Here is a 23204-nt window from a genome sequence, read left to right on the forward strand (position 1 = left end):
GTTAGTTACTATATACATTTACTCAAACAATACTGAAGTCCAGTTTTGAGGTACTTGTAGTTTACTTGAGTACCTCCAAATAGGGAAATATTGTATCCAATTAACAGTTACTTATTCTAACATATACTAAATATAATATAAGTTCATAAAATATGATACATTGTTTTAATATAAACTACTCACACGATTAAGAATCAGTTCAAATTAGCTCCAACTCGACCAACTACAACATTAAAGTAGTGCTTACATGTTAATGCATAACTATCTATAACTATAACTATATAACAACTATCCAATAATATATAATATTTTCCATAGTGAGTAACTTAACTTAACTTAACTTAATACTTAGGTATATTTAGTTGCTAGTACTTTAACTTAAGTAACATTTTCAAAAGAGGACTTTTACTTGTAATGGACCATCCACCACTGACTGTAGGGTTCGTGACTTAATCGACGGCTGTGTCAAGTGCCCTTGAGCAAGACACTGAACACCCATGATGTGTGTATGTGTGGGAACAAAATGTAAATTGCCTTAAGATATGCCAAATGATTGTCATGTAATGCATCTAACACTGTAAAGCCACATGGGATGTCAGTGTTCCCTGTGCAAATACAAGAGGCTACACAGCCACCTAGTGGTGAAACTGTGACAGAGCAGTGTTATGAAAGGAAATGTAGAATTAATAAGCAGGTGGAGGTACAGTTTCCTGTCCTTGGCCACCATGTTGAATATAGGTTGTAGGGTGCAACTGCAGCCAGTTTTGAACTCATCATCAATATATGATTAGTTCTGGTGGCAGTTGAGGCCCATCAGCAAAATTGTGTTTTGCTCATTCTGAAAATGTTGTCTAAAAATCACAAGATAGGATAAGATAAGATAATTCGTTATTAATCCCTCAGCTGGAAAATTTGCATTGTTACAGCAGCATACAGGATAGTGTAATACAGACATAAGTTGAAAATCAAGATATAATAAATAAAAACAATAAAGACTGATATTTGACGCAGACTGCAGTGTATCATCTGCTCTGCAGAGAGGGTGATCGGCTGCAACCTCCCATCTCTTCAGGACCTGTACTCCTCCAGGACCCTGAGGAGAGCAGGGAAGATCGCTGCCAACCCCTCCCACCCCGGACACCATCTGTTCGACCCCCTCCCCTCTGGCAGGAGGCTGCGGTCCATGAGGACCAAAACCTCCCGCCACAAAAACAGTTTCTTCCCCTCTGCAGTCAACCTGACGAACTTACATTGACCCCCCTCCCCGAACACAAACACTACTTATACGTTATATTAACGTACATCACCCCTGTCCCCCCTGCGTTACATTAACGCACCCACCCCCTACTGGACACTTTACCTGGACACTTTACTTTATTCTGGTCGCTGCACTGTTGTTATTTATCTTATCTTATTTTTATTTTTTATTCTTATTCTTATTTTAGCTTTTATATTCTACTTATTTGTTATCAAAACAATAGCACCTTCAGACCACAGCAAATTCCTTGTAATGTATGTTACTTGGCAATAAACAGTTTCTGATTCTGATTCTGATTCTGATTCTGATAAAAAGCTACTAAAACTAAAAAAAAATGGGAGCAGTGTTGATTGTAGAGCCTGACAGCAGCTGTGAGGATAGACCTGCGGTATCTCTCCTTCACACACCACGGGTGAAGCAGCCTGTCGCTGAAGGAGCTGCCCAGTGCTGCCAGAGTGTCCTGCATGGGATGGGACATGTTCTCCCTTAGGGATGATAGGTTTGCCATCATTCGCCTTTCTCCCACCACCTCCACTCAGTCTAGGGGGCATCCCAGAACAGAGTTAGCCCTCTTAATCAGTTTGTTCAGTTTCTTCCTGTCGGCAGCTGAGATGCTGGTGCCCAGCAGACCACTCCATAAAAGATGGCTGATGCCACCACAGAGTCAAAGAAGGTCTTCAGGAGGCCCCCTGCACTCCAAAAGACCTGAGTCTCCTCAGCAGGTAGAGTCTGCTCTGGCCTTTTTTGTACAGTGCAGTTGTGTTGTCAGTCCAGTCCAGTTTATTGTTTAGGTGAACACCCAGGTACTTGTAAGATTTCACCATCTCAATGTCCATTCCCTGGATGTTCACTGGTGTGGGAGGGGTGTGTTTGCACCGGTGGAAGTCCACCACCATCTCTTTGGTTTTCCCCACGTTGATGTAAATGGTAACATTTTAAGATTGATGAAAACCTTTTTCATGCTTTTTTGTAGTTTCATATGGTATGGTAGAGTAATATTAATCATTCATTCAGCTGACTTACTGCACTGCTGTTGACTGAGAGAGAATCATGAATCTATGAACGCTCTTAATTTTATGGCTGACTGTTTCTATCTTGTCACACAGTGACAGCGACAACACAAGGCACAATTATATGCTGCATGACATGGCTTAAAAAAGCGAAAACCATCAATCAGCCTCTTACCACCGATATGATCCTGCATGAAACACAAAATGTTCTGCCAAAGTTTGAATCATCTTAGTTATTTCACATGAGAGCTTTCTTTATTTGTGTTTTTGTCTGCGCTCTTCTCGCAGGTTTGAGGTGAATCGGGCCACACAGCCCCGATGAAGCAGAGTTTTTAATCGTAAAACTCTTAAATACATAAATAATAATCTGGGATGTATTCATTAATTAATTAACTTTGGCCTTGTTGCTCATGTAGTCATAGAGAAACATTTAAGATTTAAACCAGGTTTTCAGGGTCTTTAAGATATAGGATGTGTGTGAGTACAGGATATCTTTATGTCTCCAACAGTTGATTGTACTGTACAGTGGGTTTCCTGTTTCCAAGGAACAATTGTGCTTTACTTCAATACAAAATGTCTTAATTTTAAGTGTCTGAAACAATGGCACTACAGTTTGCAAAATACATAATAATATGTTTTTCATAATATCGTCAAGGTCCAATTTCAGTGTGATTAAATGTACAAAAGGCTTACAACACACATGTAAAACACGTTAAGTCTAATCAGCATTTCAAAGCAAGTTTTTTTTAGATGGATGTGAGATGCCCGTCAACACCTGGCTCCTGTCTAAAATGAAGATGTCATGTTTGCACAGCTGAATGGAAGCATAAGAATGAGGAAGCCACATACAAAATCAGGTTTATGTAACATTAATTTCCTGATCGTGACTCAGATATCCTGACACACCTCCTTTCACTCCTGTCACATGTCAGTCACAGTGAAAGAGAAAAAAGGCGAATAGAGTTTGCAAGCAAGATGAAGCATGATTTAATTAACTGAGGCAGTGAAAGTTTATTAATTAATTTGTATGTGGTCCTGGAGACACCCCTCTTTATCAGCTCAGAAAACACACTTGACATTGTTTACCAGCGTTGTACGTCATGACCTTTTCTAATTTTATCATAATTGCTTATAAACAAGATTTACAAAATTACACATTAGTTCACAATGTATTTTCATATGTTCTGTATCTGTGAATGGTCTTTTTTGGAGTTTTATAACCTAACACACCCTCCCTGAGGTCTATTTAGTCGAATAAATACAGCACATTTCTTCATCTGTAAATTACTTCTTTAGCAAACACAAGCAATATATTGTTGTTCATGTATAGCCCATGCAATATAACCTATAAAACATGACATATTTCCTTATTTATTGATCCTGCACGGTCCCATTCCGTAGTGTTCCTTACAACAGAGAACATTTAGGAATTCTGTATACTTCACCTCCCAAAAAACCATCCATGACGTACCCTGGGACATTTCACACCAAACTATGATGCAACATCAGGTTCAACCCGCACCCCCATCCTCCACACACCCCAAATACCACCAGTGTGGACAGAATAGGAGAATGAAAAGATGGAGAGCATGCATCTGAGCGTAGTAGTTGTAGAAATTCTACACTAGTAGAAATACCACTACTACTACTCTGCTGAAGCCTTTCTAAGCTAAAGTTAAGCACCACTTCAAATGGCACTGAACCACAGTCTTGGCCATCAGTGAAGGTGGATACTCTCTTTGCTCTTTAACAGGAACAGGGCAGGAAAAAGGCACAGGTACAGATTCACATTCAGGTGCAGGTGTATTTAGGAATGTTATTTTCACACGTACAGCAGTGGGTTCAACAAGGAAGTGATGCCAAAGGTTAAACTATTGTCCAATATGGTGTTCAATAAAAACATATCTGCAGTATCTGGTGATCTGTTGTTTCACTTGGGGACAGATACAAGGGACACACAGGCAGATTTTATGTAGTCTTGGTATGCAGACAGTCATAACTTAGATGACAGGTTAGCAGTCCTTTGTCTTGTGGACTGTCTGGTATGTGATTCATTACATTATTGCAATGATGCTTGTGCAAAGTACATATTTTCACTTACCTCTCTTCCAATACTTTTACAATCCAAAGTCATACAAAACCTCCATTCAGGTGATTTATTCGATTAGCTCTCTGAAGTGTAGCTGTGATCTATCTAAATGCAAATGTTTGTACAATTCTACTAGTGAATGTGATTGTGTGAACAGGCATCCACCTCAGTAAGTTTCCATCTATGAAACACGTCACATTCATTTAATATTCATATTACTGATGATGTAACTTTACCACAGTGATCAGATGCTGTATGATTTATCTCATCATACAATTTATCTCCTGTCTGCATTTCATCTGTAGGAGGTACAGGAGGGGATGTAAAGTAGACTAAGAGAGTAGATTTGTAATTAAGGATAACTGGCTCATAATGACTTGCAACAAGAAATATAGCAACATTTTCTCTGATTTGAATCTTATAATTCATTTTATAAATAATTCATTTTCATTCAGTTCATTATGGCTAACTGGTGAGTAGCACTCAAAAGTACATGATCTATGTTTCCCCCTCAGTTGTGATCAAAATATTCATTTTTGAATCAAAGCATTTATGAAAAACACAGCAAGAACAATCACTCATATCCAACGTACTGAACATGGCATCAGAAGGAGATGGTGAGGAAGAAACTGATCTAGACATTGTTGAGATAAACAAAGGAGTGTTTAAAGATCCATACATGATTCAAACCTAACCCTTGGATTTGGATTTACAGAGAAAAATAATAACAACAAATAACAATACCAATAAATGTTCTTCTTTTAGATCTGAAACTACATGAAGGAGACATAATGATTGTAAGCACCTCGGCTGTCATACGATTACGATTAAAGCAATACACTTGAGATCACTCTTATTGTTCCTGTCAAAGGGCCTTGACAGGAACATCGTTCTGGGAGATCAGTTCAAATGGGAGAGATAGCAATCTCATGTGTTGGATAAGAGCCTTGGTAAGACAGAGAAAGTGTCTCTGTGTTCATTCATCTGTAAAGACAAGAGTGGAATAAACAACTTGATGCCAAAGAGGTTGCTCTACACGTTTTTGACCAAATATGACTGAAAACATGCATTGACAACATTGTAGTCATCAAAGACGATGGTTAGTTTTAGTATTGTGGCATTTCTTACTTGTTGATTTTTAGTTTTTATTATTAATACTACTCTCTGCTCTTTACTATTATTATTGTCATTACCCATAATACCTGCTGTCGCCTTTGTGAAGTCATGCAGCTTTGAGGATGATATTCCAACATATGCAGTCTATTTTCCTTCATCTCACATCAAAAACACGATCCCCTCAACAAATCATTTCTCTTTAATGGTACAGCTGCTGTGTATTATATCCTTTAATTGTAATCTGCAACGCAATTATCATCATCATACTGTTCATTTATACCTTGTCCTAACAGGTGTTTCTGTGCCCTGCACAGTCAAATCCACTGTGTAAATGAGCTCATATCCAGGAGTCACTTAGGATTTGATTTTAAAGATGTAGCCACTCCATAACTTGACAAACACTCCTGTCATGATGTCCTTGTCCCTGTTCTCCAATAGTTGTTACCAAAACGCGATCAATAAAATTTGATGTGTACAGTGTTTGATTGCTAGCACATTTTCAAGTATACAAGTATTATTAGAGGTATACTGTATGCTCTTTTACATTCGATCATTTTGGTTTAAAGCCCTTCAATGTCATTTGCCAGGTCCATCGACATCTCATTGGCAGCTCCATCATGTTCCCCTAAGTGCCATCAGGCTCCTCCAGGTGGAGTTTGAGGTCTGTAAAGGAACTGGAATTTCCTTTGGGGGGTTCAGTCGGTGACATCAACCTGTTTGAAGCTGAGTGTCCACATCATGTCTGGGATATCCCCAAATATGACGACTTTCTGGCAAGGAGCAGTGTTTGGCACAAGCGTACTCCGATCGCTTCTGAGTTTTCTTTCGACAGGTGTCCACAGACCAGGATGACCAGGTCCAGTGGCCATGCCATATGGAGACAGGTGACTGTCTCACTGCTGGACCAGAGTCACTGCATCCAGCAGCAGATGTTGAAGCAGATCAGCATCACAACCGATTCAGAGAGAAAGTTCACTGAAGGTAAGTGAGCTGCACCGAAATCAGACAAAGATACATAAAAGGATTCAATATGTCTTGAGAAATGTATTGTGTGTTTAGTTATATTGAGAGTGCAAATCATGTGTTTCATTCATTATTACATCAAGATAATGGAGAGACATTTCGCTACTGGGGTAACCCCCAAAAGGTGGGCATGTCATCAGTGAAATCAATAGAGATTCTTACTAAGCTGGTCCGAACCTCGGCTACAGCACATTCCTGTCTTTTGGTGCATTCTGGTCACCAAAGTGTCTTCTATCTCCTAACTTTGATGGTGCATGTTATAGTAAAAACAAAACAGACTTTGACATAAATAAAAAGGATATTTTATGTATTTTATGTAAACATATGTTAGATGTTTTGATTCCGTGTAATCTGTGTAATTTGGTATCTTTTCAAATGTTATAAAATAAAATACTGTAAATTTGTGTATGTTTGAACAATGCTTGGCCATGCATCATGTAATTCTTTTCTGTGAGGGTGTCTGGTACAGGTACAGTCAAGTTAAACACCAGCTAAGGTCATTTTAGTCAGCTTTCATTAATTAGCAACAGATTGTGGTTGTAATAATTGCACTTAGGGGAAGGTCAATCTTCTTTCAGCATGTTCATTATCATTTCTATGTTACACGCTTCCTGACATCGGCCCAAGCAGAAACATATGAATATAACTTCAGAAATATGAAACACTTATTTTTATTTTGACAAATAGATTCATCAAGTCTTCGACTGAGCGCCTCAGACCTTCCTAATCCTCACGTGGTCCAACTTGAGCCATGTGACTCTGATGTAGACAGATGATAAGGGAACCTATGTATGTCTAAAACAACCATAAGAGATGCAGCTGACAGACAAATGCTAAGAAAAGGATAAAATACAAATGAAGATGTTGAAAGGTTTACATACAATGGGCTAAAGAATGTGGAAAAGCCTGTATTACATAACCAGTAACACCCCCTACCTTTTCTGACAGCATGGGAAACAGCACAACCACCATCCTTCCATCAGTCCCATCATCGTTTGCAGTCAGATACATTTGTTTCTTATGTTATTGTTGTCTGCATGTGATGGCCGCTGCTGTTTGCACTTGACATTCTCAGCATATAGTTTGGCTGTGTTGCAATAAATGTACTTGATCCTGATATCGAAAGAGGTCAGTGATTATAACTAGGGCTGCAACTAATGATTATTTTCATTATCAGATAATTAATTACACTATAAAATGTCAAATATTGTGAAAGATAGCCCATCACAAAGAAGAGATCTTCTAAGCTGCACATATGGGTTCTCCAGTTTACTGTGGTTCTTTCAGGAGTGACATTTGCCAGCTGTGGCCACTGTAACTTATTACAAGCATTGTACTTCCTGTAATCAAGTACCTTTTTCATGTACTGTAATACTGGTAAATTCCACCTACAGAACATTTCCAAAAACAAGAATTAAAGTGTAGCAGAAGATGCAGAAGTCAGTGAGATGGAGAGGGATTGGTTGGGGAGTATTCAATTACTTTCTGTTGTATATATGTGATATTTTATTTATGCTGAAAAAAACAAGATAAAATGTCTGTACTAAATGGCTACCTAAATGTAAACAAGACTGCAAAACTGTACTTTGCTTTGAGCTAAATGCTAACATGCTCACAATGACAATGCTAAAATTGCTCAAATGTGGCAAGACTCTCACTAAGCTTGCGTTCCTCGTAAAGCCAAGAGATCTTCCTTGAGTCAAAGTTCAAATCATCTGTCATCGTGAATCCTTCACGTACTGAACCAAACAAAAAGTTCAACAACAACATGTAATTATACATACTGTGCATCCTCTATTATGTCTCAAAAGCAGCATTGTTCTGTTTGACAGGCTAAAGCCTTCTGCTGTGCTCATTTAGTGTACTAAAACTGAAATGCTGAAACCACACCCACCTATTCTGGCCATCTGCTATGAATAGATCAAACCTGGCTTAAGAGCCTTCATCATTCTTCCCACAATATTGCCTCTGCAACGAGCTAATTTATTTATCAGAAGCAGAATACACTGGTAAACTGTATGTGGTGTGACTGTAACTGCTGCTACAAAAACCAGACCAACTGGTTGAGGGGCTTGTGTCGCAAAGTACATAAAGGTAAGAAGAAATGTCACACCTGAAGTCTGCAAACACTTAAGTGAAGCTGACATGTTAGTACAGAAGTGATGTATAAATAACAACATTCATGCAAAACAAACTCATATTTCCTATTTTTTTTAATACTTTCACATCAGTTGAAGATATTTCAGATTTATGAGTTTTTCTTTTCACCTGAGATTATTAATGTACAAGAGTCTAAGTCTTTCACATCTTGGAGCACTGAGGGAGTAATATTTGTCAGACAATGATATGCAAAAACTCTTGCTCGGCCTCGAGGGGAAAAGCAGTTACCATGTTGAATCAGCAAGGTTTTTAGTGAAGTTAGTGTTTGTGGAGGAACATGTTTGGTGTCCCATTCAAGTCTGTACCTTCACTTGCCGAAGAGGTGTAGTTTCAAACATATTTAGTTGAGCTGTAGATGTATGTATTGGAGGAGATAACGGCACAAAAATCTGAAAAGAAGTACTCTATATTCAAGATTTTGTATTTGTGATGTTACCATTACATTTATTTATACTCTTGTTTTATTTATTTTATTTCTAATAGTTATATTCCTCTCTTGGACTCTTGAGAGGTGAGGACATTTGAGGACATTCATTCACAGTCATGTATAACTGCATTATTGTTGTGCTGAGCATACTTCACCTTGCCATGGTAAGTATATTTTTATTATTACAGAAAGTTGTATATATTTGTCTACGAATTTACTACAGTTTGATATTCTCATGACCTCTGATCCATTCATTTCTAGTCTCTCGAGCCATTGCTAATAGGTGAGGCTTTTTTTTTTTTTCCTGAAATGAAGATCAAATATTTTCATAATAATTCGATATTAAACAGTCTTCTTGTAAAACAAATTTGATGTTTTATTTTTAAGAGATCGATGATGAGGACTTGGACATAACTGAAATAAACGAAGGTAAGATGGAGTAGACATTTTAGTAGTTAACAATGAATTAGAGTATATGAATGAGACACCTTGCCTCACTGGAACTATACAAACATACTATGAATGAAAGAAAACAGATTTTAGTAACAATATCCTAAATTGTATTGTTGTGTTTTTTTGTTGCTGCGTCCAGTAACAAAAGCGATCACCTTTCTGTTCCCCCTCCAGGCCTGAATTTATTTGAGGGTGACATTATGGAAGTAAGCAATTATGTATCATGTCTTATCTTGCTTTTTTACGGCTGGATAGTGTGTTGAGTTTGTTTTTTATTAAATTAATGTTTTTACTTCACCCAAGGAAATTCAGGCACAAACAAGAGTCGCCAGGAATGCCATTTTGAATACAAAACAGTTGTGGGACAGCCCTGTTCCTTATGTATTGGAAGTCAGCCTTGGTGGGTGATGGTCAATAGACCCTTTTCCTTGATCACTGTTTATATATTGCTGAAGCATGAACGAATCAGAAGACAAACTATGGTGGAAAATGCTTATTATGACTTTGTATTTTGTCTATGAGCACAGATATGAACGCTAAAGGAATCATTCTGCAGGCCTTTGAACATTTCCGTTTGAAGACATGTATTGATTTCAGGCCCAGACAGTTTGAGGAATACTACCTTTCAGTCAGAAAGAATCCAGGGTAAGTTTGTTTTTCCTCCCCAAACATAATCTACTAACTTTATTGTGGCAACTGACCCTATAAATTGATTTATTCTGTCTATTATGTGCCACTCTTCTTCTCTATGCAGATGTTACTCTTATGTTTCAAGGATTATTAAAAGTGGTCAAGTTGTTTCCATTGGTTGGCGATGTGATCATCTTGGCATCGTAGAGCATGAGTTTCTCCATGCTTTGGGCTTATATCATGAACAATCAAGATATGACAGAGATGACTACATAACCATTATTTGGAAAAACATCAAAGACGGTAATAACATCTCCATCTTTTAAAACATTTCTCAAAAATTGTTTGTATCACAATATTTAAAGGCAATATTACACTACAAGACTTACTTTTTACCAAAAAATACATCAAACAGATTTTATGTCGCCAATTTCTTTTTTGATGTCAGAAAACACCGTTCGGTTTGCTTTATTTTTTACTGATAAATCCCTATATGTTTGAAAATTAAAAAAACAAAAATGGTGACTTTTCAAGATAAATAATAATCAATGAAAAAAATATATTAATCAATGTACTGCTACGTTGCATGAATTGTCTGATTATGTGTCTATCTGGTCTACAGGATACGAAGGAAATTTTGTGAAATTAACCCCAAGTTCAAGTACAACATTTAATGCTCCATACGACTACCTCTCGGTGATGCACTACGACAAAAAATCTTTTTCTAAAAACTCTGGAAACACAATTGCCACTAAGCTACCCCAGTACCAGGACATAATTGGCCAGCGAATGGAAATGAGCCCCATTGATGTGTATAAGTTGAATCGCCTTTATAACTGCAGTAAGTTGTGACTGCTCTCATGATGCTGAAAATGTTGCACTAATTCTAAACTACCTAAAAAGACATGTTTCAATTGTGCAATATTTGCTGACAGGTGAATCAGTTTCTTTTATGGGGAATTGTAACTTCTCCATTGATACCTGTGGGATGAGCTATTGTGGAAAAAGTTTGGCCAAAGGTTGGAAGAGAATGAGTGCAGCTCCTGGAGGGCCTTTTACTGACTACACCGACCTGAACAGGATGGGGGGTAAAGCCTGCTTATATACTTCTTATGTTTGACAGCAAATTACTAACATCATATGGGTTAAAATAATAACTAATGGTCATACCTACACAACACTCAGGTTTTTTCATGCATGCAAGCACAGCATCAGGTCAGGAGGGAGACTCAGCCAGGCTGGAGACCAAGAGGATGAGCCCCACGAGAAGGTGTCACGTCCAGTGTCTCCAGTTCTACTATTACCATAGCGGAAGCCAGTCGGACCAGCTCAACATCTGGATCAGAGATTTCCAGGACGAGAGGGACTCTACAGGAAATCTCCGCCTCATGGGTCAAATCACTGGTGAGGAAAACAGACAGGGACATGAAATGCGCTAACTTTGAGCTAAGTGCTAACATGATTACAATGACAATGCTAACATATTGACATATTTTAGCAGGTGTAATATTTGCTGATAAGATTTTATGGCAATCCATCCAGTAGTGGACGAGACACTAAACTCACAGCCACAAATGTCAACCTGCTGGTGGCACTAGAGGAAAAGTCATGGGACCACCAAAGTCATGAGGATTGATCATCTGGGGACAATAAATGTCTGCACAAAATATAATGGGAACCCTTCCAATAGTTGTTGAGATATTTCAGTATGGACCAAAGTGAGAAAAATATAAGAGACAAAAACCATGAGCAGAAATTGGTAAAAAAAACAAAAACATTTTTCCCCCTCCAGGTCAACCGACCTTTGATTGGCAGTTTTACAAGGTTCCTCTGGATTCTTCCAAACCTTTCCAGGTTGTGTTTGAGGTGCGTAAAGGAAATGAAGACTCTTCAGGGGGCTTTTCCATTGATGACATCAACCTATCTCAAACTGAGTGTCCACATAATGTCTGGCAAATTAAGGACTTTGAGAGGCTTTTGACAAGTACTGACTACAACAGCTATCTGCTCAGCCCTCGGGTGTATTCTCCAGAAGGTTATGCTTATCAGATGATAATTGATCTGCAAGAAACGTTTTTTGGAGCGTATTTACGTTTAGTGTCAGGTGACTATGATTTAGAACTGGAATGGCCTTGCCCATGGAGGCAGATGACCTTCGTCATGCTGGACCAGAACCCACACATTCAACAACAGATGTCCAAACAGATCACTGTAACCACTGATCCATCATCCGGTGAGTCTATGAAAGAGATATCTCAAGGCTCTACTGTGACTGGTATGTTGATCTATTAATGCAACCATTTGTAATACTGTCACCACTGATATGGGTTTTCTGTTTTTCTGAAGCTGCATTTGACAACCCTCGTGTCGTGGGAAGACATATTACAAGGAATGGAGAATCTGTATTTGTGAACCCAGCGTATGGGTTGAGCTCATTTCTCTCCCTGGAGCAAATTAGGAGTCGAGACTTCCTGAAGGGGGGCACTGCTGTCTTCCTCCTTTCAATGGCAGGTGAGCTATTTTTGTTTCATCCTAATTTTAATGAATTATTGAGTAAATCTTTGATGCTGTGGTGGAAAATGTGACATTATAGTAGTAGCTGATATTTTATTAACATGAATGTACTTGTTGAATTACTTGTTTTCTTATCTTGGCTGTTGGCTGAAATGTTTTTTCTTTTTAAAATTCTATTTAAATTCATACGCATTGTCTCTAGATATCTCCAGTCTGATGTATAAAAGTTCTCTGCCTTGTCCAAAACTTCCACCAAGAAAATTTACAACCTCCCACCCAAAGAACTACAACCAAGGCCCATGTGACACAGGGTACGATCCAAAGACTTATAATAATTCAGAAATCTTCCATTAGTGAACATTTACATTCATCTTTAATGTTCAAAGTTTACATTCACTGAGTTTGTGATTCTTTAGGATGGACTCAAAAGCTAAATCACGCTAACTCAACATTGTTTCTGGGATGGCTTGTCTCAAAATGGTAAGTTTTACTTTGTTCACATTGTGGAATTGTTCTGAATTAATTTTGCCACCTTACCTTATAATATTTTTGTTAGGAAATACACATCACAAGAAGTGGAGATTCTTTCATTCCTCATTCACCAGGACCCCCGCCCTTCCTCTTCATGTTTTAAATCATCTGCTAATAAAGAGACATTTCATATCGTCAGTGTTTTGTGTGTGTGTGTGTGTGTGTGTGTGTGTGTGTGTGTGCGTAATGTTTGCTTGCTGTAAGTGTGCATGACATTTCCTTCTAATTTTAAATCATGCTGTTGTCTCCAAAAAAGCCTTTGGAGTTGTGAAAGCTGCAAAGTAAAAATGCCACAGCTTACTGTGAGCAATGTCCTCATACAGGACAGATTTTTAGTGCAGTCATTTTCAGTCCGTTCCTTTTATACCCTATTGGTCATTAGCAGTTTATTTGGTCATAAAATCAAACAGCAATTAAGTATAATGCTATTTACAAGGTGAAACATGTAACAAGTCATTCAGCATAGAAAAAGGAAACACGAGACAACATTACATATCCAAAAGGCAGCCTAGTACCAAAGTTCCCTATGACCTCACAACCATCAGTGACATACAATGCAGTGCACCCACATTTTTTATTCGTCTATAAAGACATTTGATAACTTTATTGGATAGGTACTCTCATCTACTCCGATATTTTTACATATCATACAGTAACGTGTCATGGGAGCTGATTAAGAAATGTTCAGACTTATCACTTCCCTCCTGGTTACATACTCTACTCCCATTGTGTTTACAAAAATTAATTTAACTGGGTCTCATTCTATAAGGAACTCTCTACAAAGTTAATATTGTTAATAATAATAATAATTGTTTTTTTACAATCATCATCAAGGCAGTGTGTATCCAAATGTATCCACGAATGGGAAGGATCGCCATGATATTTTTATAGATTGACATTCAGCCTCATCTGTACTTTGTGTTTAGTGCTAATTATCAAATGTTAGCAGGCTAAGATGGTGAACATGTTTAAACCTGCTAAACATCAGCATGTTAGCATTATCACTGTGAGCATGTTAGCATGTCGACGCTGGTATTTAGCTCAAAGCACAGCAGTGCCTTTACTGGGAAGTTTAATTATACAGCGAGACACACAACAACAATTAAAATTCAGAATGAGGCAGGAAGTGAAAGGCAGAGTAGACGAGATGGAGGAAAGCCCGTACTGTGCTAGTTATTGTTTACTCATTGTGTCGTCCCAGTCAACGTGTGTGTGAAATCTGGAACTCATTCTTAAATTGTGGCTAAAAACCTATTTTGAGGTCACAGTGACCTTTGCCCTTTGTCAAAGTGTCACCATTCAGTGTCCGACCAACTGTGAAATAAGGTCACAATCGCCCCTTCTGTTCCTGAGTTATGGTGATGAGTAATGGCCCAAAAAGTGTTTTTACAGGACATTATAATGTTCCAGTGAAGTTGACCTTTGACCAGTCAGGTAGAAAATGTCATCACTTCATCATTGTATCTCATTAAACATCTGTGTGAAATTTCATCATAGTTACCACATCAATTCTTGAGGTATGGCCAAAAACGTGTTTGTCAAGGTAATTTTGAGGTTACAGTGACCTTTGGCCTTTGAGTCAAAGGTGTGACCAGTTGTCTGACCAACTAAATAATGGAAATATGGTCGTCAATTCTTGAGTTATGCCTAAAATGTGTTTTGTGAGGTCAGTGACAACCCGAACACATAATGCCTCTAAAAACTGCTGATCAAATCAAAAGATCAACAGAGACAGAAGGATACAGTTTAGTGTCTTTGCTGTAGTTCTAATTCATTTCACTTGAATAAGTAATACCCTAAAGTGTGACGCTTCATGTAATTTGTGTGGACTGTTCTCTGGCAGATCCTGTTTGCATTTCACAAAAATCTGATAATGACCTGACGTGCATAGCACAGAATGTGACAATGACTTGGCACGACAAGATTTGTATCTTGAACCAAAAGATCAATGGTTGAAGTATTTGAAAGGACTTTAAACAATGCATGTCTTGCATGACTGCAATCCTCAGAAATGTTTTAAACCCTGTTGTTTTTTTTTGTGGGTTGTCATTTTCAGAACAGGGTCTTCATGCCTACTTAAAACTCCTGTTACAACCGAAGCTTCTCATGCGGTTGAGGAACAGACAATCAGGCTGACAGAAGGTATTTTCTATCCTCTTTAACTATAAATTAATGACATATCAATCTTTGAATTGTTCATCATATAATCTCTGTTGTATGATTTAAGTTTGGTCCAAGACACACTACAAGGATGAAAGGCTTCATTTTCCTTGTCGTGAACTTGGCAGTTTCATCACTCTCCCTAAACCCAGTAAGAGTTCATTTATTGTTGTATTGTTTTTGTGAAATTATGATGTATTTCATGCTACACTCAGAATGAACCTCCATTGATTTTCTAATGTGTTTCGTCACCAATGATTTAATTAATGAAGATTTGAAATACTGTGGAATTGTCAGCACAGCAGAGCAATCACCTGACTTCAAATTGCAAATTTGAGTAGATTTTACTTGTAGACCAGTATAGTGAGTATAGTAGCAGTGAAAGTCCATCAATAACCAGCAAATAGAATACAATCATGCTGTTTCTTATATTTCATGTTGTATATCTGAGAATTACATCCTTACGATTCTGATTTCTTCACAGAATGGACCAGATATAGTGGGTAAGTTGTATTATTTGATATTCTTTGTTTTATTTTAATGAAATTAATTAGTTTTCTTAATTAATCATTTGTACTTCATAAGGCATCATGTCATCTGTTTATGTAGAAATTGGTGAAGACAAGGACATTGCAGATGCAAACAAAGGTAAAGTTAAACATCTTCATATCCTTAAACGGACCTTGTGGTGAGATTGTTTTGTCAACTTCATATTTGGCACCCTTGTCTTTGTTGTCGCTCCTTAGTGTCATTAACTATTAATTATTGATTTCTTTGTAAAAAAAAAAAAAAAAAAAAAAAAAACTCTTGAAAAAAACTTTTTATGTTTCATTTTAGATTCATTACATGATGATATTCTGGAGGTAAGTTTAGTATTTGTGAAGTAAATTATCAAAATTTTAAACGTGTGTGTATAAATTCTTTGTGTCACCCAATACATTTCTTGTACATCTTAGCCACCAAAAACACAAAGGAGTTCCATTGTTTCTGGAAACAGACGGTGGACATCTCCAGTCCCATATGTTTTTGAAAAAGACCTTGGTAAATATATATTTTGTTCGAGGAAGGAATTTGTTAGAGCAGTGTCTCAGAATAATCGACACAAACAAGAATACCTCGCCTATGAATTGCATCAAAATTGTCATTTCTTTGTTCTTCCCTGAAACACAATTCCCATTAACAATGGAAGAGATGAATGCTAAAGGAGTCATCCTGAGAGCTTTTGACCAGTTCAGGTTGAAGTCATGCATTGACTTCAAACCACGGGACTCTGAGGGCTATTACATTTCTGTCCAAAAGTTAGACGGGTATGTATTGCATTTTTTTTTTGTCTTTATCTTTCTCATTTGCTACTTTTGTTCACAACAAGTCACTCTACATTTGGGCTTCTAAGACTTTCAGAGATATGTGGTTGACCATATTTAGCATTCTGTATGTAAATGAGCCTGTACGTGCGCAAGCAAATGGATGTACAGAAATATTGTTTCAGAAATATACATTTCCTTGTTCATACAGACAGTTGCTACGCACAGATTTTGAACATGCTCTACGCATGCTTTGATAAATGTGTCAGTGACACAAAAAAATGTGACTTTTACTGATGAGTGCTTTTTCCGTTTTAGATGTTTTTCATATATTGGGCGAGTACAAGGCAACGGACAGGTGGTCTCCATTGGGAGATACTGTGATGAGATTTCCACCGTTGAGCATGAGTTCCTTCATGCTCTTGGCTTCTACCATGAACAGTCCAGATATGACAGAGATGATTATTTGACCATTGCATTTGAGAACATCCAAGAAGGTTTGATTAGGACTTTCATTATAATATTGCTGTTCTTTGTATGTATTATGTCAAGGTATACGAAGGAGAGGGTTGCAAATGAATACATTATTATAAATTTACAAATTAATCAGTTAATTGATCAAATTATGTAAAAACTAATTTAGTAATGCCTAAATTAAGCAATTACTAAACATGTTACATTATTCCAAAAAGATTTATTAATATCTTAATATTATTATCAGTTTGTTGGTTCCCAATTTCCATTTGTCAACTCTTATTGTTTGGCACGCCAAGACATCAATGCATACATGATTCATTTCTTCCATTTTTAAAATCTTTTAATTGATAGGTTGAGTTATATTTTATTCTCTAATCAATGAGTGGTGAATTATGCTTTGATCATCTATGTTGCTCTCAAGCTTTTTTAACACAGTATACTGTAATTGACGGTAGGCTTTTATTTGTGTCATCTAGGTTTCGAGAACAATTTTAGAAAAGTTGAAAATGAAGCCAGCACCACCCATGGAGTCCCGTACGACTACTTGTCAGTGATGCACTACGGCAAAAATGCATTCAGCAATGGCAATGGGTCAACAATTATCACCAAAGATCCAAAATTCCAGGATGTTATTGGTCAAAGACTGGAAGTGAGTCCCAGTGATGTTAAGGAGCTGAATCTCCTCTACGAATGCAGTAAGTTCTTGGAGTTTAAAACGACCAGCACCCAGTTTTGGGAATGTTTTTGGGATTGTTTGCTTCAGTGTCTAAAATAAGTCAAATCAGTGTGAACATATTGTGCCACTATTCACAGTAAAGAAATTGTTTGAATTATCATACTCACATTTTTTTCACTTAAGTCTTAGAGATGTAATTATACTATTTCTAGCCCATGGACTTTTCCAGGAGCATTTTTAGGAAAAGCAAACAGCTGCAAGTTATATGGTTTGTTTTCCCAACCATCCACCGCAACCTCTCTCCTAAGAGATTTTGCTATGCTACATTGTCAGGCTGTTTTCATCTTCATCTATATCTTGAGCAGACCCATATCATTCTCATGTCTGTCTGTTAAATCTGAAGCTACACCCAGCAGCTTGTTAGTGAACAGGGGGAAACAGCTAGCCTGGCTCTATCAAACGGCAACAAAATCCACCTTCCAGCTCCCTAATTAACACTCTCTGCTGGTTGGCTGGCAACTGGTGAGAGCCAATAAATACCAAAAGCCAATACATTTCTGTCAAGGTATTGACCATTTATAGCAAATATATGTACTGTTAGACTTGTGAGAAAAGGCTCTGCTTTTTGAGGGAGCGCTACAAAGAATCCAAGCAGCAACAATGCTTCTTCTGGAGAACCAACCCCTTCTTAATAAACACATACATGAACATTGTGTTTTAGTTAAATCAACAATACCAAAAAACATAGCATACAAAGAGTTTCGGCAGCATAGTAATAGTGATAAGTGTAAGGTTATACTGTGATGCTGTGCTGTACACCCACACAGCTGACAGCCAGTGATTTTGAGGCAATCAACGAATACAAGCCTACAATACAAGCCTGAACTAACACTACGCTTCATTGACTCCTGTAGAAAACAAGTAAACTTTAGGGGTTCCTAAAAGGTTCCTGCATACCTGGATAAGTTTATGCAGTACAGTTTGTGCAGTAGAAAATGCTTTAATAGGTAATGAAACAATGAAAATGAGGTGTAGTCAATCTTACTGATAATATAATAAAGATCCAAATAAATTACTACCCATGCTTGAATTGCAACTATAACACATCATCGATTTCTATGAACGTTAATAATAAACTGAAAAGCTTTCACATTTTGATTTGATATCTCCAAGTCAATCGATAGTCCTCAATCCTGTGTTTTTCATTCATCTCTACAGACTCCACCATTGCATTTAAGATGTACTGTGGCTTTTCCAATGAGACCATGTGTCAAATGAATCGCTGTTCAAAGAGTGGCAGGGGCTGGGAAATGGTAACGCAAGTCAATGGGGGTCCTAAGTCTGACCACACCAGTCTACCAGGAGGCAATTCCAGGGATCATGGTAAGATTTCAAAATGTAAATTGTGCAGTTGTTTATTGTTTAATGAAATTAAATGACTTCTTCGTCGCCCATAAATAATGATAAAAAAAATGAATGTTATAAAACATGTATTTCCATATTTAGACAGATTATACCAAAAAAATCGTTCTTAAACCTTACTGATATATAATTTAATTACATCATATGTGCCTTACATGTAGATATTACATTTGACGGTCCACCATAACACATTCATTTTGGACATCAACCATCTAGGTCAAGATGCAGGTTACTTCATGCATGCTAGCACAACAGTCGGTGAGAAGGGAGACTCAGCCTGGCTGGAGACCAAAAGGATGACACCCAATCGGGAATGTAATGTCCAGTGTCTCCAGTTCTACTATCACCACAGTGGGGATGAGTCAGACGAACTTAACATCTGGATCAGAGAGTTTCAAGACGAACAGGACTTCAAAGGAACTCTCCGCCTCATGGGACAGATCACTGGTAATGTCAAGCTGTTTTTTAAGACTCTGATGATGTTTGAAAGCTATACCTGACTGTGCACTGATTAATATTCATGTAATATAACTTAGTCAGCACAAATTCTTCCTCCAGGTCCACCAACATCTCACTGGCAGCTCCAGCATGTTTCCCTGAATGCCACCAAGCACTTCCAGGTGGTGTTTGAGGTTCGTAAAGGAGCAGGAAGCTCTTCAGGCGGCTTTTCAATCGATGACATCAATCTGTCAGAGATCGAATGTCCACACGTAACCATGCAGATAAATGATTTTGAGAACCTTTTGAAAACTAGTAAATTTGGAACCACTATGTACAGCCCACAGCAGTACTCCAGAGGGGGCTATGCTTACCGGGTTGCGTCAGTGCTGTACAAGACATATTTTGGACTGTTTGTGCAACTCTTGTCTGGTGAAAATGATGACCAGCTGGAGTGGCCTTGCCCACAAAGGCAGGTGACCTTCCAAATGCTGGATCAGAACCCCAACATCCAGCTGCAGATGTCCAAGCAAAGGAGCATCACCACTGACCCAAGCCTGACCAGCCCTGATGGTAAGTTTAAAAGAACATGAAGAAATCTTAAAAGATTAAGTCACCACTTATACTGACACCATATGTAACAGTATTTTCTCTCTGGTTATTTACCTTTAATGTTCGATGTGTTTCTGTGAACAGGTTCCTATTATTATTGGGACAATCCTCGCAAGATTGGACGTACATTTGTAGATGAGAATAATCAGACCGTCTTTGCTGGACCTCTGCTTGGCAGAAACTTTTTTACATCTTTGGAAGAAATTAAATCCAGAGACTTCCTCAAGGGAGGGAGTGCCATTTTAGTCTTCAGCTTCCAAGGCAGGTTTTTACTGCTAAAATTGATTGTAACTTTTATGCTTGGAATTCTACAACAAACATGTTTGAAACATTTAGATCACTTTACATCTAAGTGGAAGTTTTGTTGTACAACATAACTCAAACTTTCTGTTTTTTTGCTAGATCTCACTCCTGTAGTTAAAGGAAATGTTCTACCATGTCCTCAAGTTGGACCAGTGAAGATTGCACATCCTCATACAGATCCGGAGAAAGGCCCATGCTCATCAGGGTAGGACACTGTGTTATCAAATTAAACACATTTTCAGCACTGAAACTAATTCTCATTTTAAAACCTTTCAAATGATGCTATGCATTTTACAGGATCGTACCCACCACCCTTCCACCTCCCAAAACAACAGATGACAAGAGGTATTTCGATTTACTCACACATTTTACACGCAGTCATTTTTAGCTGTAAAAATAGTGGACTTGAAAAGCTTCATTTGGTGCTGTTTAGGCTAATCAACTAGTTACTTAAACAGGTCTGTATGTTACACAATAATATCTACATTTCAAAGTAAAGAAGGCTGCAATAAGTAAATAAGATAAAGAATGATGGAATAATAGTAAACTGAGAAAATCCACTGCTTAGCTCCATATGCTGAACCTCGACAGTGTGAGTTAGGGTACAGCCCAGTGCATTCAGTACAGCAGCTACCAGTAACTTACAAGCTAATTTCTCCTATAAGTCACAACAGCCTGTGTCAAAAATCCTAGGTGTGTCATTTAATTTAACCCATTGCTTTGTTTCTGCTGCAGCATTTTTGGCTTCTCTCCTGGTTTGGTGTCTTCACCTGTCCTCACCCTCCTGCTAGCATTGATGCTTCTGATACCTTGACGTGCGTCTCTTCCACATCCCTCCTCGGCACATGGACGGGCCAGTAAATTTGCCAATGGCTGAGTAAATCAGCCAGTCATTTAAAGATTCCTTTTAAATGTTTTTTAATAGTTTTTCTGGTTTTATAAGAGGGATACACAGGTTTACTGTATGAGTGGGAAATTCAGACCTGTCCCTTGTTGTTGAGTCACCAGCCACAACATGGGAGACTTAAAGAAATGCCTATAATACAATAGTTTACTTTTGGTGGTGAGACCATATTTATGTTAGATAATCATTCGGGGATTATTCTTGAAAATGTGTTGACTAGTTTGTGGGATTTCATGCAATATTGTATTTCTTTGAAGCAAATAAATAATTTTTGTGTCTGCAACAGCTAAACTCATACACAAAGTATATTTCATGCTTGTAACCCTGTTAAAATGTCATAGATATTTATTAACATATTACTATACCATCAAAATGTTTTTTAGGTTTTAGGGTGGTGATTATGGTTGCTCTTAGCACTGACTCTTAACTCTTTGAATTATGAGCAATTATGAGGAATTCTGACTTTGAAGACTGTATATTTTTGCCAAAACACTAATCCAGACATCCATAACAAAGGCCACTGTGACAAAGGGCACATCTAAAAGGCTGAACCACAGTCTACTTTCAATATTCTGGGTCATTATCATATCATTCTTAGCCTGGTGAAATCGTTTGGGTTCTTTGATGTGTGAAATGTGTGATCTTCTGCTTCACACACAGGTCTTGTAGATAAACAAAATCTTTAACAATGAGGAAAACTCCCTTCAACTATACACCATAGCATGTGCATCCCCTCAAAAATGTAACTACATGTCAGAGCTACGGTGGTTGCAGAGATACTACATGGGGACCTCAAAACTGTGATTGGTCAGCTTGGGCTGATGATGTTTTCACCTACAAGTTTCAAAATGGAGGTGTTCTCAACATGTAGGGAGCAGAACGTGTTGTGAAACAGTTGAGTCAGAGCATCCAACACTTTGACAGAGTCCCGTGAAAAAGATGAAGAGCAATTAGCACCTTGTATAAACCCAGAGGCCATTTATCACAACATGACCAGCTAAGATGGCGGCCAAACAAACCTTAAACGTAGACGGCTACAGGCCCTTACAGTGCAGGCTGTGAGGAAATCTGTGAATAAAAGCAATATTACAGCCAACTGGGTTATCACCTCATTCAGTAGCAGCACTCAAAAGGCTTTTCACGTGGAATAATAAAGAGTTGTAGCATTTTGAATGATCTCAACAAGCAAAAGGATTATATGGAAAACAAAACAAACATTGGGGTTTATTTAAATGTAAACATTTCAATTCAACATAAATGTTTTTCATAAACATAATTAAATATTTGTTTTTTAATCAAATGATTATTAAATACTTGACTTGGTTGTAATATTCTGCTTTTCTGATTAGTGCTTAAAGGCCTATTGCTAGTAACAGCAATGCAAATATGAAATACTGTACTGCATATGAAAGTGGCTCCTTTTTTGTCATATTGTCGCCATCTGTTGGACTGGACCAGTGGAGCTGACAATGGCTAATATGTGGTAATAGCTATGTACTATGAGGCTGCCGTATTACAGCTGGATGTAAACAGGAAGAAGTTGAATAAATTGATAACAAATATTAGACCTAATTTAATACTTTATTTCTTAAAGAAGTGGAAAAAAGTGATAATGATAATGGCTTTATGATAAACCTAAATCTTCCATAGTGTCAACCCGTTGGCAGATTTTGTTAGAAATTGTAATTGTTTCCTAT

At 37.7% G+C, this 23204-nt stretch overlaps 2 protein-coding genes and 1 long non-coding RNA gene across 3 annotated transcripts; all 3 read left to right on the forward strand.

The window, feature by feature from the left end:
• Positions 1 to 9347: 9347 nt before the first annotated feature.
• On the forward strand, positions 9348 to 9896 carry LOC139290442 (uncharacterized). Its single transcript, XR_011597537.1, has 4 exons — positions 9348 to 9366; positions 9471 to 9512; positions 9711 to 9742; positions 9840 to 9896. It is a non-coding gene; the product is annotated as an uncharacterized lncRNA (long non-coding RNA).
• Positions 9897 to 13034, forward strand: LOC139290109 (meprin A subunit beta-like; the record flags this gene model as incomplete). Its single annotated transcript, XM_070911803.1, has 9 exons — positions 9897 to 9936; positions 10064 to 10181; positions 10291 to 10469; positions 10789 to 11007; positions 11102 to 11254; positions 11346 to 11570; positions 11959 to 12399; positions 12513 to 12677; positions 12883 to 13034. Coding segments are annotated over 9 exons (1692 nt in total), but the record flags the coding sequence as incomplete, so codon positions are not given.
• Positions 13035 to 15961: 2927 nt separating this feature from the next.
• Positions 15962 to 21758, forward strand: LOC139290110 (meprin A subunit beta-like). Its single transcript, XM_070911804.1, has 13 exons — positions 15962 to 16019; positions 16209 to 16234; positions 16328 to 16412; positions 16561 to 16678; positions 16994 to 17172; positions 17629 to 17847; positions 19047 to 19211; positions 19467 to 19697; positions 19809 to 20261; positions 20385 to 20561; positions 20703 to 20808; positions 20901 to 20948; positions 21339 to 21758. Exons 1-13 carry the CDS (start codon positions 15962 to 15964, stop codon positions 21415 to 21417), a joined length of 1944 nt encoding a protein of 647 aa, XP_070767905.1. The 3' UTR covers positions 21418 to 21758.
• Positions 21759 to 23204: the final 1446 nt, after the last annotated feature.

The sequence above is a fragment of the Enoplosus armatus genome, chromosome 9 (assembly GCF_043641665.1).
Source record: "Enoplosus armatus isolate fEnoArm2 chromosome 9, fEnoArm2.hap1, whole genome shotgun sequence".
Lineage (NCBI taxonomy): Eukaryota > Metazoa > Chordata > Actinopteri > Centrarchiformes > Enoplosidae > Enoplosus > Enoplosus armatus.